This window comes from Leopardus geoffroyi, chromosome C2 (genome assembly GCF_018350155.1).
Source record: "Leopardus geoffroyi isolate Oge1 chromosome C2, O.geoffroyi_Oge1_pat1.0, whole genome shotgun sequence".
NCBI classification, from domain to species: domain Eukaryota; kingdom Metazoa; phylum Chordata; class Mammalia; order Carnivora; family Felidae; genus Leopardus; species Leopardus geoffroyi.
Window position 1 is genome coordinate 131,401,618 of NC_059333.1, and position 13,232 is coordinate 131,414,849.

The 13,232-nt window shown below is 39.7% G+C and overlaps 1 protein-coding gene across 2 annotated transcripts in view; it reads left to right on the plus strand.

The window, feature by feature from the left end:
• The first annotated feature begins 1,281 nt into the window (after nucleotides 1-1,281).
• Nucleotides 1,282-13,232, plus strand: part of MRPL3 (mitochondrial ribosomal protein L3) — a 53,260-nt gene continuing 41,309 nt past the window's right edge. The window contains exons 1-4 of one of the 2 annotated variants that reach the window (XM_045503639.1): nucleotides 1,282-1,552; nucleotides 3,048-3,232; nucleotides 4,262-4,353; nucleotides 12,656-12,754. In XM_045503639.1, coding sequence (XP_045359595.1) covers nucleotides 1,461-1,552; nucleotides 3,048-3,232; nucleotides 4,262-4,353; nucleotides 12,656-12,754 — 468 coding nt within the window. In that variant the 5' untranslated portion in view covers nucleotides 1,282-1,460. The remainder of the gene's footprint in view (nucleotides 1,553-3,047; nucleotides 3,233-4,261; nucleotides 4,354-12,655; nucleotides 12,755-13,232) is intronic. The other variant, XM_045503640.1, reaches the window with a different exon arrangement.

The following is a 13,232-nucleotide window of genomic DNA, read 5'->3' on the forward strand; positions in this document are numbered from 1 at the left end:
CTGGCTTTTTATATGTAGCATACTTCAAGGCACATTTGTTCAAAGAAGAGCCTTTCTTATGTAACTGGGAAGCCAGAGAGCATGGCTAGAATTAAGAGATGTAATTTTTCCTCTAAGGCCCAAAGTGTTGTTTGAAAGTGTCCAGGGTAACAGCAATAGCAATTGGTGGAAAGGAAGAGCAAGCAAAGCTTTTGAGACTACTGAATCCCAAGTAGTAACCAGGAATTGACCACCGTCTGGACATTTTAAGCCAGGCTAGCCAGATCACTAATAAAAAGAGCTTTTGAAATTGCTACACTTTTTAAGTTCTGATTCCCAAATTTCTACAAACACCCATTTGGCAAATAAGGAAATGGACTTTTGGAGAAGTAGAATGAGCTCCCAAGGCACACACACTATGATTGGGTTGGGTCTGGAAACCAGCACAAGGGTTTATTTGTACAGAAGGTATGTTGGCTACGTATTGCTGCATCACAAATCACCCTAAAACTTAAAAATAAGAGTCATCATTTATTCCCTTTGACAATTTTCTGGTCAGGAACCTGTGAGTTTCTTGGCTGGGTGGTTCAGGCTCGAGGTCTTTCATCACATGCAGGCATCTGAAGGGTTGCCTGGGACCAGAGGATCCACTTCTAAGAGGCTCACTCCTGGCTGAAAAGTTGGTTCCTCTTCATATAGGCCTTTCTACAAGGCTGTTTGAGTGTCTGCGGGACATGACCACTGGCTTTCTCCACAGGGAGCAATCGGAGACAACGCAGAAGGAGCAATACTCTGTATAATCCAGCCCTGGAAGTCACACATGATCACCTTGGCCATATTCTGTTGTGAACACATGCCAGCCCTGTTTCAGTGCCAGCTCTGTCCATCTGCCAGATGTACTATTTTGGACCGGCACCAAAATTCTGAGTCTCTGTTGCCTCATTTAGAATATAAAAATAACAATTTCCTTTTGGAGTTGTTTTGAACGTAAACCAGTGTAACAGTATCAAGGGCTGTTTAGTACAATGCGCTGCCCAGCAGAGAGCATTATTTAGAAGTGACCTGGCCTCCTTAAGGAACCTGTCCCTAGTTCGCTTCATTCTGGCAAAGTTTAAATTCCGAACATTTCCTTATTTCCCTCCCCCCGCCCCCCGCTTTTTTTTTTTTTTTTTTTTTTCCAAACCCTGGAGAGACAAATCAGTTAGACCCCGCCATCCCTACCCTAACTGGGATCCAAAGTAGGACTATCCGCAGGCGGAACTCTAGTTCCGGGGGTTGACCTCGGTGCCCGGAGCGCATTAGGAAACGGACCGGAAGTGGCTCCAGCGGCTCCTTTCCGACCTGGGAGGGCAGCGGTACAAAGTCAGCGGGAGGATCCCGGAGGGCTCCGGTGGATTCGAGGCTGCAGCGTGGGGACGTCTTGAAAGCAGAGCGGCGGGGCGACAGGAAGAGCGGCGGGCCGAGCCCTCCCCGGCTACTCCATGCCTGGTTGGAGGCTGCTGGCTCAGGCCGGCGCCCGGGTGCTGGGCTGCGGCGCGAGCGGCCTGGGTGCTGCCCGGGGCTCGGGAAACAGGTGGGTGTTCGAGACTGGGTGTGGAGGTGTGGTCCCTGCGAAACACTGCGACCCGGAGCAGTGCCATGGCCCAGTGCGGAGGGGTCTGCCCTGGGTGGAGGAGAAAGGGGCTGTCTCCAGACCGCAGGCACACAGGAGTTAGGAGCGGTACTCCAAGGAAGCGCCGTTTAAAGGACTGAAGGGGTGGTTTTTTGTTTTTAATGTTTATGAGCCAGCGACTGGCAGAGAGCATTACCAACAGCAGTTATATTATCTACCAGTTAGTGGGCGTTTTCTCTGTACCGAATGCTTTGTTGAGTATGTTAGGCGTCTTAGTTCTCGTAGCCTTATGAGATAGAACTGCTGTCGTTATTCCTTCTACAGATACTATCATTATTCCGTAGTCATGATTACGTTTTGCAGATAAAACGGCAGCCTGGGGAAGTAAGATAAGTCAACTAATTAGTGCAAAATTTGTGACTCTAACGTGGATGCACCTGACTACAAAAGGGGCATAGACGACAGAAAGCTTTACTCCTTTTCTGACCCTCTCTGCAAGAATTACACACCTCCTTCCCGACTTTCATCCCCTGAAGTCTTCCTTGGTACGTTCAAGTGGTCAGAGACCATGTCTTTTATGTATCTTCTGAGCTTTGGCAATGTCATTGCAGGGAAGAGGTGAGCTTATCAGAGAAAGGTCAGCATCCCACATTCTGCCACCTCCACTGGATGTAAACTATTAAGGGACATATACTAATGGGTCAGTGGCTTCTCCTTTGTAGGACAGCTCTGTTAGAAATTGGTTTATACCATGGGGCGCCTGGGTGGCGCAGTCGGTTAAGCGTCCGACTTCAGCCAGGTCACGATCTCACGGTCCGTGAGTTCCAGCCCCGCGTCGGGCTCTGGGCTGATGGCTCAGAGCCTGGAGCCTGTTTCCGATTCTGTGTCTCCCTCTCTCTCTGCCCCTCCCCCGTTCATGCTCTGTCTCTCTCTGTCCCAAAAATAAATAAACGTTGAAAAAAAAAATTAAAAAAAAAAAAAAAAAGAAATTGGTTTATACCAGAAGAGAAGATGAAGACCTTTTACTGTAGGGTAATCATTGACAGTAAATATGTGAATCCCGGGGCGCCTGGGTGGCTTGGTCGGTTAAGCGTCCGACTTAGGCTCAGGTCATGATCTCATGGTCCGTGAGTTCGAGCCCCTCGTCGGGCTCTGTGATGACAGCTCAGAGCCTGGAGCCTGTTTCAGATTCTGTGTCTCCCTCTCTCTCTGCCCCTCCCCTGTTCACGCTCTGTCTCTCACTGTCTCAAAAATAAATAAACGTTAAAAAAAAAAAATGTGTGAATCCCATTTTTGTCATAAGAAATGTGAGGGGAAAAAAAAAAAAACTTGCACAGATTCCAGACCCTTTCCTAAGGGCCAGACTACACTTTCCAACGCATGTGACCTCCCTTCCCCATGTTAAATGGGGGAACCTTTTATACTGTGGTTTGTTTTCCAATTTTTGTTTTTACAGAGCAGACATCTGGCTTTTGGTTAGAAGTCTCCATGGCAGGAGTGGTACTTGGTGGGATGAGCATCTTTCTGAAGAAAATGTCTCATTTGTTAAGCAGTTGGTCTCTGAGGAAAATAAAGCCCAATTAGCAAGTAAACTGTGTCCTTTAAAAGATGAACCATGGCCTCTACATCCTTGGGAGCCAGGTAGTTATTTTATATTTGAGAAGTTCTCATTCCCTAATGTGACTGGCATACTCAAAATCATAGTGACTGCGGCGAAATGATAAATTTCTTGAATTTATTTTTCATGTCTCAAGTGTGTCTGTTTCAATGTAGTTAGGTTTGCAAGTTTATTTCTAGAATGCTGGTCTACTCTGAGTGAATGTCTGATGGTAATCAAGATTTCCTCAAGAAGCTATTTTGCAGGTGAAAGGAAAATCCTTCTGCATATGTCTTCTTGTTTCCTTCAGATAAAAAAATAAAATAAAATAAGTCAGGGAAGGAAAGCTGGAGGAGTGTAATTTAAACTGCAGTGTTTCACAGTGATGTTTTCAGTTGGGGTTCTAGCACTCCAGGTTTGCAAAGCATAACTCCAGAATCAGCAACTTGTAGCTCGCAGAGTATTAAACCCATGTGTAGCCAGACCAAGAAGAATAAGGCCTGTCTTGTTGAGAGTGTGGTCTCTGGTTGGGGTTTATTGTGTCAGTTGAATTGTATAGTGATCAGAAGTTCTTAGTGGAGTAACTTTCCGAACTTATGCAAAAAATCTAAGGGGCATGGTGGAGGCTGACATATTTTAGCAACGTGACCTCTTGTGTATCCCTGTAACCCCACCTAAGTTCTTAGAATTTGAGTGGTAGATGTTTCCCAATTAATGAGGTTAGATATAAATTGATACTAGGAAAGCAAAGTGTAATGATAGATTTATGCCCTCTCTTAATAGCATTATTTTAAAAGCAGAATATTATCAGTTTACCTATTTTCTTCATTTTGTATAGTTCTCGTATATTTGTTCATTATACAGAGATTTATGAAGTACCAATATCTTACCCAGCCATGGTTGAAGTCTCTTACATCTCTAAGGAGCAGTTGTATTTTACTCTATGAATATATTAACATGTGTCTTAGCTGCCTATTGCTCATATTGAAACCACAGTGTAGGAAATACTGTTGTATCATGTTGACGAGTGTTGAAAAAGTTTGTAATAACACTGATTTGTGTTTAATTACCAGGTTCCTCTAGAGTAGGCCTTATCGCCCTAAAGCTGGGTATGATGCCTTTATGGACCAAAGATGGTCAAAAACATGTGGTCACATTACTTCAGGTAAGACAGAAACAGAAGATGTAACAGATCTGTACGTGTACCAAGATCTATTTGTGCAAATCTGAACGGGCAGTATTTGTATCCTAAAGTACATAAGTGTATGGTGAAGAATGGGCTAATGTCAAGCATAAATACTATTAAAGAACTTCTGATTATTTCAGTAAATGTTTCACTTTTGCCTGAGTGGTGGTCTTCGTGATACTGGCTTTGGATTTAACTAGGGCAATGAATAAAAAACAGTGTAACCTAGCTTCTCACAGAGGTACCAGTTTAATTCATAATCAGAAAAAATCTGTCCCAACTTATTTTCATTCTTTCCTCTCAAAATTAACATTTTGGTCTTGTATATATACAATGGAATATTACTTGGTGATCAAAATGAATGAAATCTTGCAATTTGTAACTGTGGATGGAACTAGAGGATTATGTTAAGTGAAATAAGTCAGTCAGAGAAAGATAAATATATGATTTCACTCGTGGAATTTAAGAAAACAAGTTAATTTAGGGGAAGGGAAGGAAAAATAAGATAAAAAGAGAGATGGAGGCAAATCATAAGAAACCTGATTTTTTTTTATTCTTTTATTTTTTTATTTTTTTGAAATGTACATCCAAATTAGTTAGCATATAGTGCGACAATGATTTCAGGAGTAGATTCCTTAGTGCCCCTTACCCATTTAGCCCATCCCCCCGCCCACAATCCCTCCCCTAACCCTCAGTTTGTTCTCCATATTTAAGAGTCTTCTCTGTTTTGTCCTCCTTCCTGTTTTTGTATTATTTTTGTATCCCTTCCCTTACATTCATCTGTTTTGTCTCTTAAACTCTTCACATGAGTGAAGTCATATGATCTTTGTCTTTCTCTAATTTCAGTTAACATAATACCCTTCAGTTCCATCCACATAGTTGCAAATGGCAAGATTTCACTCTTTTTGATTGCTGAGTAATACTCCATTGTATATATATACTACATCTTTTTTATCCATTTATTCATCGATGGACATTTGGGCACTTTCCGTACTTTGGCTATTTTTGATTGTGCTGCTATAAACATGGGGGTGCATGTGTCCCTTTGAAACAGCACACCTGTATCCCGTGGATAAATGCCTAGTAGTGCAATTGCTGAGCTGTAGGGTAGTTCTATTTTTAGTTTTTTGAGGAATCTCCATACTGTTTGCCAGAGTGGCTGCACCAGCTTGCATTCCCACCAACAGTGCAAAAGAGATCCTCTTTCTCTGCATCCTTGCCAATATCTGTTGTTGTCTGGGTTGTTAATGTTAGCCATTCTGACAGGTGTAAGGTGATATCTCATTGTGGTTTTGTTTGTATTTCCCTGATGATGAGTGATGTGGAGCATTTTCTCATGTGCCAGTTGGCCATCTGTATGTCTTCTGGGGACAAGTGTCTATTTATGTCTTTTGCCCATTTCTTCACTGGATTCTTTGTTTTTTGGGTGTTGAGTTTGATATGTTCTTTATAGATTTTGGATACTAACTCTTTATCTGATATGTCATTTGCAAATATCTTCTCCCATTCTGTCAGTTGCCTTTTAGTTTTGCTGATTGTTTCCTTCACTGTGCAGAAGCTTTTTATTTTGATGAGCTCCCAGTAGTTCATTTTTGCTTTTGTTTCCCTTGCCTCCGGAGACGTGTTGAGTAAGAAGTTGCTGCAGCCAAGATCAAAGAGGTTTTTGCCTGCTTTCTCCTCGAGGATTGTGATGGCTTCCTGTCTTACATTTAGGTCTTTCATCCATTTTGAGTTTATTTTTGTGTATGGTGTAAGAAAGTGGTCCTGGTTTGTTTTTCTGCATGTTGCTGTCCAGTTTTCCCAGCACCATTTGCTGAAGTGACTGTCTTTATTCCACTGGATATTCTTTCCTGCTTTGTCAAAGATTAGTTGCTCATACATTTGGGGGTCCATTTCTGGATCTCTGAGTTCTTTTTTTGTGCCAGTACCATACTGTCTGGATGATTACAGCTTTGTAATGCATCTTGAAGTCTGGGATTGTGATGCCTCCCACTTTGGTTTTCTTTTTCAGGATTGCTTTGGCTTTTCAGGGTCTTTTCTGGTTCCATACAAATTTTAGGATTGTTTGTTCTATCTCTGTGAAGAATGCTGGTGTAATTTTGATAGTGATTGCATTAAATTTGTAGATTGCTTTGGATAGTATCAACATTTTAACAATATTTGTTCTTCCAATCCATGAGCATGGAATATTTCTTTCATTTTTTTGTGTCTTCTTCAATTTCTTTCATAAGCTTTCTACAGTTTTCAGTGTATGGATTTTTTACCTCTTTGGTTCAATTTATTCATAGGTATTTTATGGCTTTTAGTGCAACTGTAAATGGGATCGATTCCTTGATTTCTCTGTCTGTTGCTTCATTGGTGGTGTATAGGAATGCAACCGATTTCTCTGCGTTGATTTTATATCCTGCAACTTTGCTGAATTCATGAATCAGTTCTAGCAGTTTTTTGGTGGAATCTTTTGGGTTGTCCATATAGACTATCATGTCATTTGCGAAGAGTGAAAGTTTGACCTCCTTCTGGCCGATTTGGAATGCCTTTTATTTCTTTGTGTTGTCTGATTGCAGAGGCTAAGACTACCAATACTATGTTGAATAACAGTGGTGAGAGTGGACATCCCTGTCTTGTTCCTGACCTTGGGGGGATAGCTTTCAGTTTCTCCCCATTGAGGATGATGTTAGCGTTGGGTGATTCATATATGGCTTTTATGATCTTGAGGTATGCTCTTCTATCCCTGCTTTCTTGAGGGTTTTTATCAAGAAAGGATGCTGTATTTCGTCAAATGCTTTCTCTGCATCTATTGAGAGGATCCTATGGTTCTCGTCCTTTCTTTTATTGATGTGATGAATCACGTTAATTGTTTTGCGGATATTGAACCAGCCCTGCATCCCAGGTATAAATCCCACTTGGTCGTGGTGGATAATTTTTGTAATGTATTGTTGGATCTGGATGACTAATATCTTGTCGAGGATTTTTGCATCCATGTTCATCAGGGAGATTGGTCTATAGTTCTCCTTTTCAGTGGGGTCTCTGTCTGGTTTTGGAATCAAGGTAATGCTGGCATCACAGAAAGAGTTTCATAGAAAGGAGTTTACCTTCCATTTCTATTTTTTGGAACAGCTTCAAGAGAATAGATGTTAACTCTTCCTTAAATGTTTGGTAGAATTCCCCTGGAAAGCCATCTGGCCCTGGACTCTTGTTTTTTTGGCAGATTTTTGATTACTAATTCGATTTCCTTACTGGTTATGGGTCTGTTCAAATTTTCTATTTCTTCCTGTTGCAGTTTTGGTAGTGTATATGTTTCTAGGAATTTGTCCATTTCTTCCAGATTGCCCTTTTTATCGGCATATAATTGTTCATAATATTCTCTTATTATTGTTCTTGTCTCTGCTGTGTTGGTTGTGATCGTTCTCTTTCATTCTTGATTTTATTTATTTGGGTCCTTTGCTTTTTCTTCAGGATCAAACTGGCTAGTGGTTTATCAATTTTGTTAATTCTTTCAAAGCACCAGCTTCTTGTTTCATTGATCTGTTCTACTGTTTTTTTTGGCTTCGACAGCATTAATTTCTGCTCTAATCTTTATTATTTCCTGCCTTCTGCTGGTTTTGGGTTTTATTTGCTATTCTTTTTCCAGCTCCTTAAGGCATAAAGTTAGGTTGTGTATATGAGATCTTTCGTCCTTCTTTAGGAAGGCCTGGATTGCTATATACTTTCCTCTTATGACTGCCTTTGCTGAGTCCCAGAGGTTTTGGGTTGTGGTGTTGCCATTTTCATTGACTCCCATATATTTTTTGAATTCCTCTTTAACTTCTTGGTTAGCTCATTCATTCTTTAGTAGGATATTCTTCAGTCTCCAAGTATTTGTTACCTTTCCAAATTTGTTCTTGTGGTTGATTTTGAGTTTCATAGCATTGTGGTCTGAAAATATGCACGGTATGATCTTAACCTCTTTGTACTTACTTAGGACTGATTTGTGTCCCAGTGTATGGTCTTTCCTGGAGAACGTTCCATGTGCACTGGAGAAGAATGTATATTCTGCTGCTTTAAGATGAAATGTTCTGAATAGATCTGTTAAGTCCATCTGGTCCAGTGTGTCATTCCAAGCCATTGTTTCCTTGTGAATTTTTTGATTAGATGATCTGTCCGTTGCTGTGAGTGGGGTGTTGAAGTCTCCTACTATTATGGTATTACTATCAATGAGCTTCTTTACGTTTGTGATTAATTGATTTATATATTTGGGTGCTTGCACATTTGGCGCCTAAATGTTTACAATTGTTAGGTCTTCTTGGTGGATAGACCCCTTGATTTGATACAATGCCCTTCTGCATCTCTTGATACAGTCTTTATTTTAAAGTCTAGATTGTCTGATTTAAGTATGGCTACTCCAGCTTTCTTTTGTTGACCATTAGCATGATAGATGGTTCTCCATCCCCTTATTTTCAATCTGAAGGTGTCTTTATGTCTGAAGTGGGTCTCTTGTAAACAGCATCTAGATGGGTCTTGTTTTCTTATCCATTCTTTTACTCTATGTCCTTTGATTGGAGCATTGAGTCCTTTGACATTTAGAGTGAGTACTGAAAGATAGGAATTTATTGCTGTAACGATGCTTGTAGAGTTGGAGTTTCTGGTGGTGTTCTCTGGTCCTTTCTAATCTTTGTTGCATAAATTTTTTTTTTCATCTTTGCTCCCCTCAGAAAGTCCCCCTTAAAATTTCTTGCAGGGCTGGTTTAGTGGTCACAAACTCCTTTAATTTTTGTTTGTCTAGGAAACTTTTAATCTCTCCTTCTCTTTTGAATGACAGCCTTTCTGGATAAAGAATTCTTGGCTGCATATTTTTCTGACTCAGCACACTGAATATATCCTGCCACTCCTTTCTGGTCTGCCAAGTTTTTGTGGATAGGTCTGCTGCAAACCTGATCTGTCTTGCCTTGTAGGTTAGGGACTTTTTTTCCCTTGCTGCTTTCACGATTCTCTCCTTGTCCGAGTATTTTGTGAATTTGACTATGATATACCTTGTTGATGGTCAGTTTTTGCTGAATCTAATGGGGGACCTTTGTGCATCCTGGATTTTGATGTCAATGTCTTTCCCCGGGTTAGGAAAGTTTTCCGCTATGATTTGCTCACATGTCCCTTCTACCCCTATTTCTCTGTCTTTCTCTTCTGGGACCCCTATGATTCTGATGTTCCTTTTTAATGAGTCACTGATTTCTCTAATTCTTAAATCGTGCTCTTTTGCCTTAATCTCCCTCTTTTTTTCTGCTTCATTATTCTCTGTAAGTTTGTCCTCTGTATTGCTGATTCTCTGTTCTGCCTCGTCCATCCTTCCTGCCGCTGCATCCATCCGTGATTGCAGTTCAGTTACAACATTTTTTATTTCATTCTGACTATTTTTTACTTCTTTTATCTCTGCAGAAAGAGATTCTAATCTGTCTTCTACTCCAGCTGGTATTCTTATTATCGTGATTCTAAATTCTGGTTCAGACATCTTGCTTATATCTGTGTTGGTTAAATCCCTCTCTGTCGTTTCTTCGTGCTCTTTCTTTTGGGGTGAATTCCTTCGTGTTGTCATTTTGAAAGGAGAAAAGGAATTAATGAGGTAGAAAAATTAAAATTATAAAAACATTAAAATTAAAATATTAAAATTAAAAAATAAACACACACACACAAAATCTAAGAAATGATGCTAGATCCTAGGTGTGTTTTGGTCTGGGTGTTGATAGTGGTGTGACATAGGAAAAAGGGGGGGGGGGGAGGAAATCATTTGAGAATTTGAAAAAATGAATACACTGATGTAGACTAAAATGAGATAATGGGAGTAAAATAGAATTTGAAAACATTTACACAAAAGTAAAGAATATAGTAGGAAGAAAATTAAAGAAAAATATTTCTAATAAAAATTAAAAATGAATTTTTTTCTCTTTCTATATTCAAGAGAAAGAAAAAAAAGGAAATCTTTTGTGAATACAATGTGGTAGACTAAAATAAAATGATGGAAGTAAAATAGAATATGAAAAATTTACCTAAAAGTAAAAAATATAGTAAGAAAAAATTAAAAATGTTTTTAATAGAAATTGAAAGTAAGAAATGAAGTTTTTCACTGTCTGCATTCAAGAAAAAGAAATGAAAAAAGAAAACACGGAAATTGTTTGAAAATTTGAAAAGCTGAATACACTGAAGTAGACTAAAATAGAATGATGGAAGTAAGGTAGAATTTGAGAAAAATTACACAAAAGTAAAGAATATAGTAAAAAAATTAAAGGAAAATATTTTTAATAAAAATTGAAAATAAAAATGAATTTTTTGTCTTTCTGCTGAATTCTGTGGTTCAGGTTGTACAGATTGTTGTGTTAATCCTCCAGTCAGTTTTCTAGGTGTGTAGGATGGTTTAGTGTTGGTCAGGCTGTATTTCATGGACGCGAGGCTCACAAAGAACTTCGATGCTGTTCTGCCATCTTGCCTTCTCTCCATAAGAGACTTTTAAATACAGATAACAAACTGAGAGCTGTTGGAGAGATGTTGGGTTGGGGGATGGGCCAAATGGGTGATGGGCATTAAGGAAGGCATTTGTTGGGATGTGCAATGGGTGTTATATGTAAGTGATGAATCACTAAATTTGACTCCTGAAATCATTGCACTATGTGTTAACTAACTTGAATTTAAATACAAATTTTTTAAAAAATTTGATCTCTTTGCTAACTTAGAATGTAACGCTCTTGTCTAGGGAAGCATTTTGTTCTCTGAAATGATACAAACTCTAATTGTTAAAAATGTGGTTGCTGGGACCAGAATACTTTACTTCACATCTTGATTCTTCCACTGCGTAGCTGTGTTCCTTGGAGCACTGTGCCTCCTCTGTAAAAGATAGAATTGTATTTGGTAAAGGAAATAACTATTACCTACCTCAGAAGGTTTTTGTGAGAGTTGCACAAGGTATAAATGTCAAGCATTTAAAATAGTGTTAAATGTCCAATTTATATTGGCCGCTGTTGTCTTTACAATTATTATTAGAGAAAGATCACTGATGGAGTTAGGAGACCATCATTCCCCAAATTGGGTTGGACATCTGAGTTCATCTTTGGGGCCTAATCCTAGACAGGTGATTGGACAGATGGTGGTGATTAAAATGAGTGCTCATGCACAGAAGTACGCTGAGTGCTCATAGGCCCCAGGGGGCCTTATAGGCCTTAGGACATTGTTATTGACCCTGAATGATCAAAGGGAGGATTATAGTTTCTAAAACTCTAGGGAACTTTGAGAGCTTTTAGGAATGCCTAGTTGGATTGTAAATTGGTACAACCGCTTCGGAAAACAGTTTAGCATAATTATGTAGTAAAGTTGAGATTGGTGAACCTTGTAGTCTGGCCATTTCACTCCTGAATGTTTAACAGACAACTTGAGCAGGATACCTCTACAACAGTTATTATAGCAGTATTGCTCTTAATACTTCCCCAACTAGAAATAACCCACGTGTCTAACAGAATGGATAAATAAGTCATGGTATTCACACAATGGAAAGCTGGATAGCAGTGAAAATGAACAGAAGAGAGCTACACACAACAATATGGATTAAACTTAGAAATATAAACAAGTGAAAGAAGCAAAGCATGGAAAAGCACCTACAGTTTGATTCTATTTGTACAAAGTCTAAAGCAGGCAACACTAAACTACATTATTAAATACTTTCAAAGGTAGCAATTATAAAGAAAAGTAAGTAAATGATTACCGTAAGTGTCAAGAATAGTAGTTATTTCTAGGGCAATGCTTCTCAAATTTTAGTGAGCCTCAGAATCAACCTGGAAGGCTTATAAAATGAGATTCTGATTCAGTAGGTCTGGGCTGAGGCCTAAGGGTCAGCATTTTCACCAAGTTCCCAGGTGATGTCGATGCTGCTTCTTTGGAGACCACACATTGAGAACCGCAGCTTCGGGGTAAAAAAAAAAAAAAAAAGGCAGGGAGGTTATTGGGAAGAACCACGCAGAGGTTTTGTGGATTCTACTTCTTGACATGGGTGGTGGTTAATGCCCATTTTCTTCACAACTACGCGTTCTGTTGTATATTTTTGTTTTAGGCACTTTTCTCTATGTGTTGTCTGTATGCTCTGCCTGTACTTGACTTTTTTTTTAAGGGTATTTCTATAATTTAAGATTGTGGTTGGTGTTAGAGGAATGGTGAGATAATTAACTTTAGGGAATTCCTCATTGTCCTAAGGCTTTGGTGTGGCTGGTATGATATGTTAAAATGTATCTTGGCACATAACTTAGTTTTTTTATATTTGTTTTCTTAGGTACAAGACTGTCACGTTCTAAAATATACTCCAAAGGAAAACCATGATGGAAAAATGGCAGCCCTAACTGTAGGAGGAAAAACTGTGTCACGTTTCTATGTAAGGATGTATTTTCATTCTTTAGAATAGTACATTTCAGGGGCGCCTGGGTGGCGCAGTTGGTTAAGCGTCCGACTTCAGCCAGGTCACCATCTCGCGGTCCGTGAGTTCGAGCCCCGCGTCAGGCTCTGGGCTGATGGCTCAGAGCCTGGAGCCTGTTTCCGATTCTGTGTCTCCCTCTCTCTCTGCCCCTCCCCCGTTCATGCTCTGTCTCTCTCTGTCCCAAAAATAAACGTTGAAAAAAAAAAATTTTTAGAATAGTACATTTCATAGGCTTCAGATCTGAATTCTTTAAGGCTATTCCGTAGTCACAAACTTGTGTTTGTCCATGTGGTAAATTATGGATTTGGGGTAGAGGTAGTTTGTTGAAGCCCTTGAGCCCAGCATTCTCTATTGTTCCAGTTCCTCTCTTTAGTATTTGGAACAAGTAACTTTACCCTCCATGCTGAAGTATTTACCCATCTGTACAATGGGGATA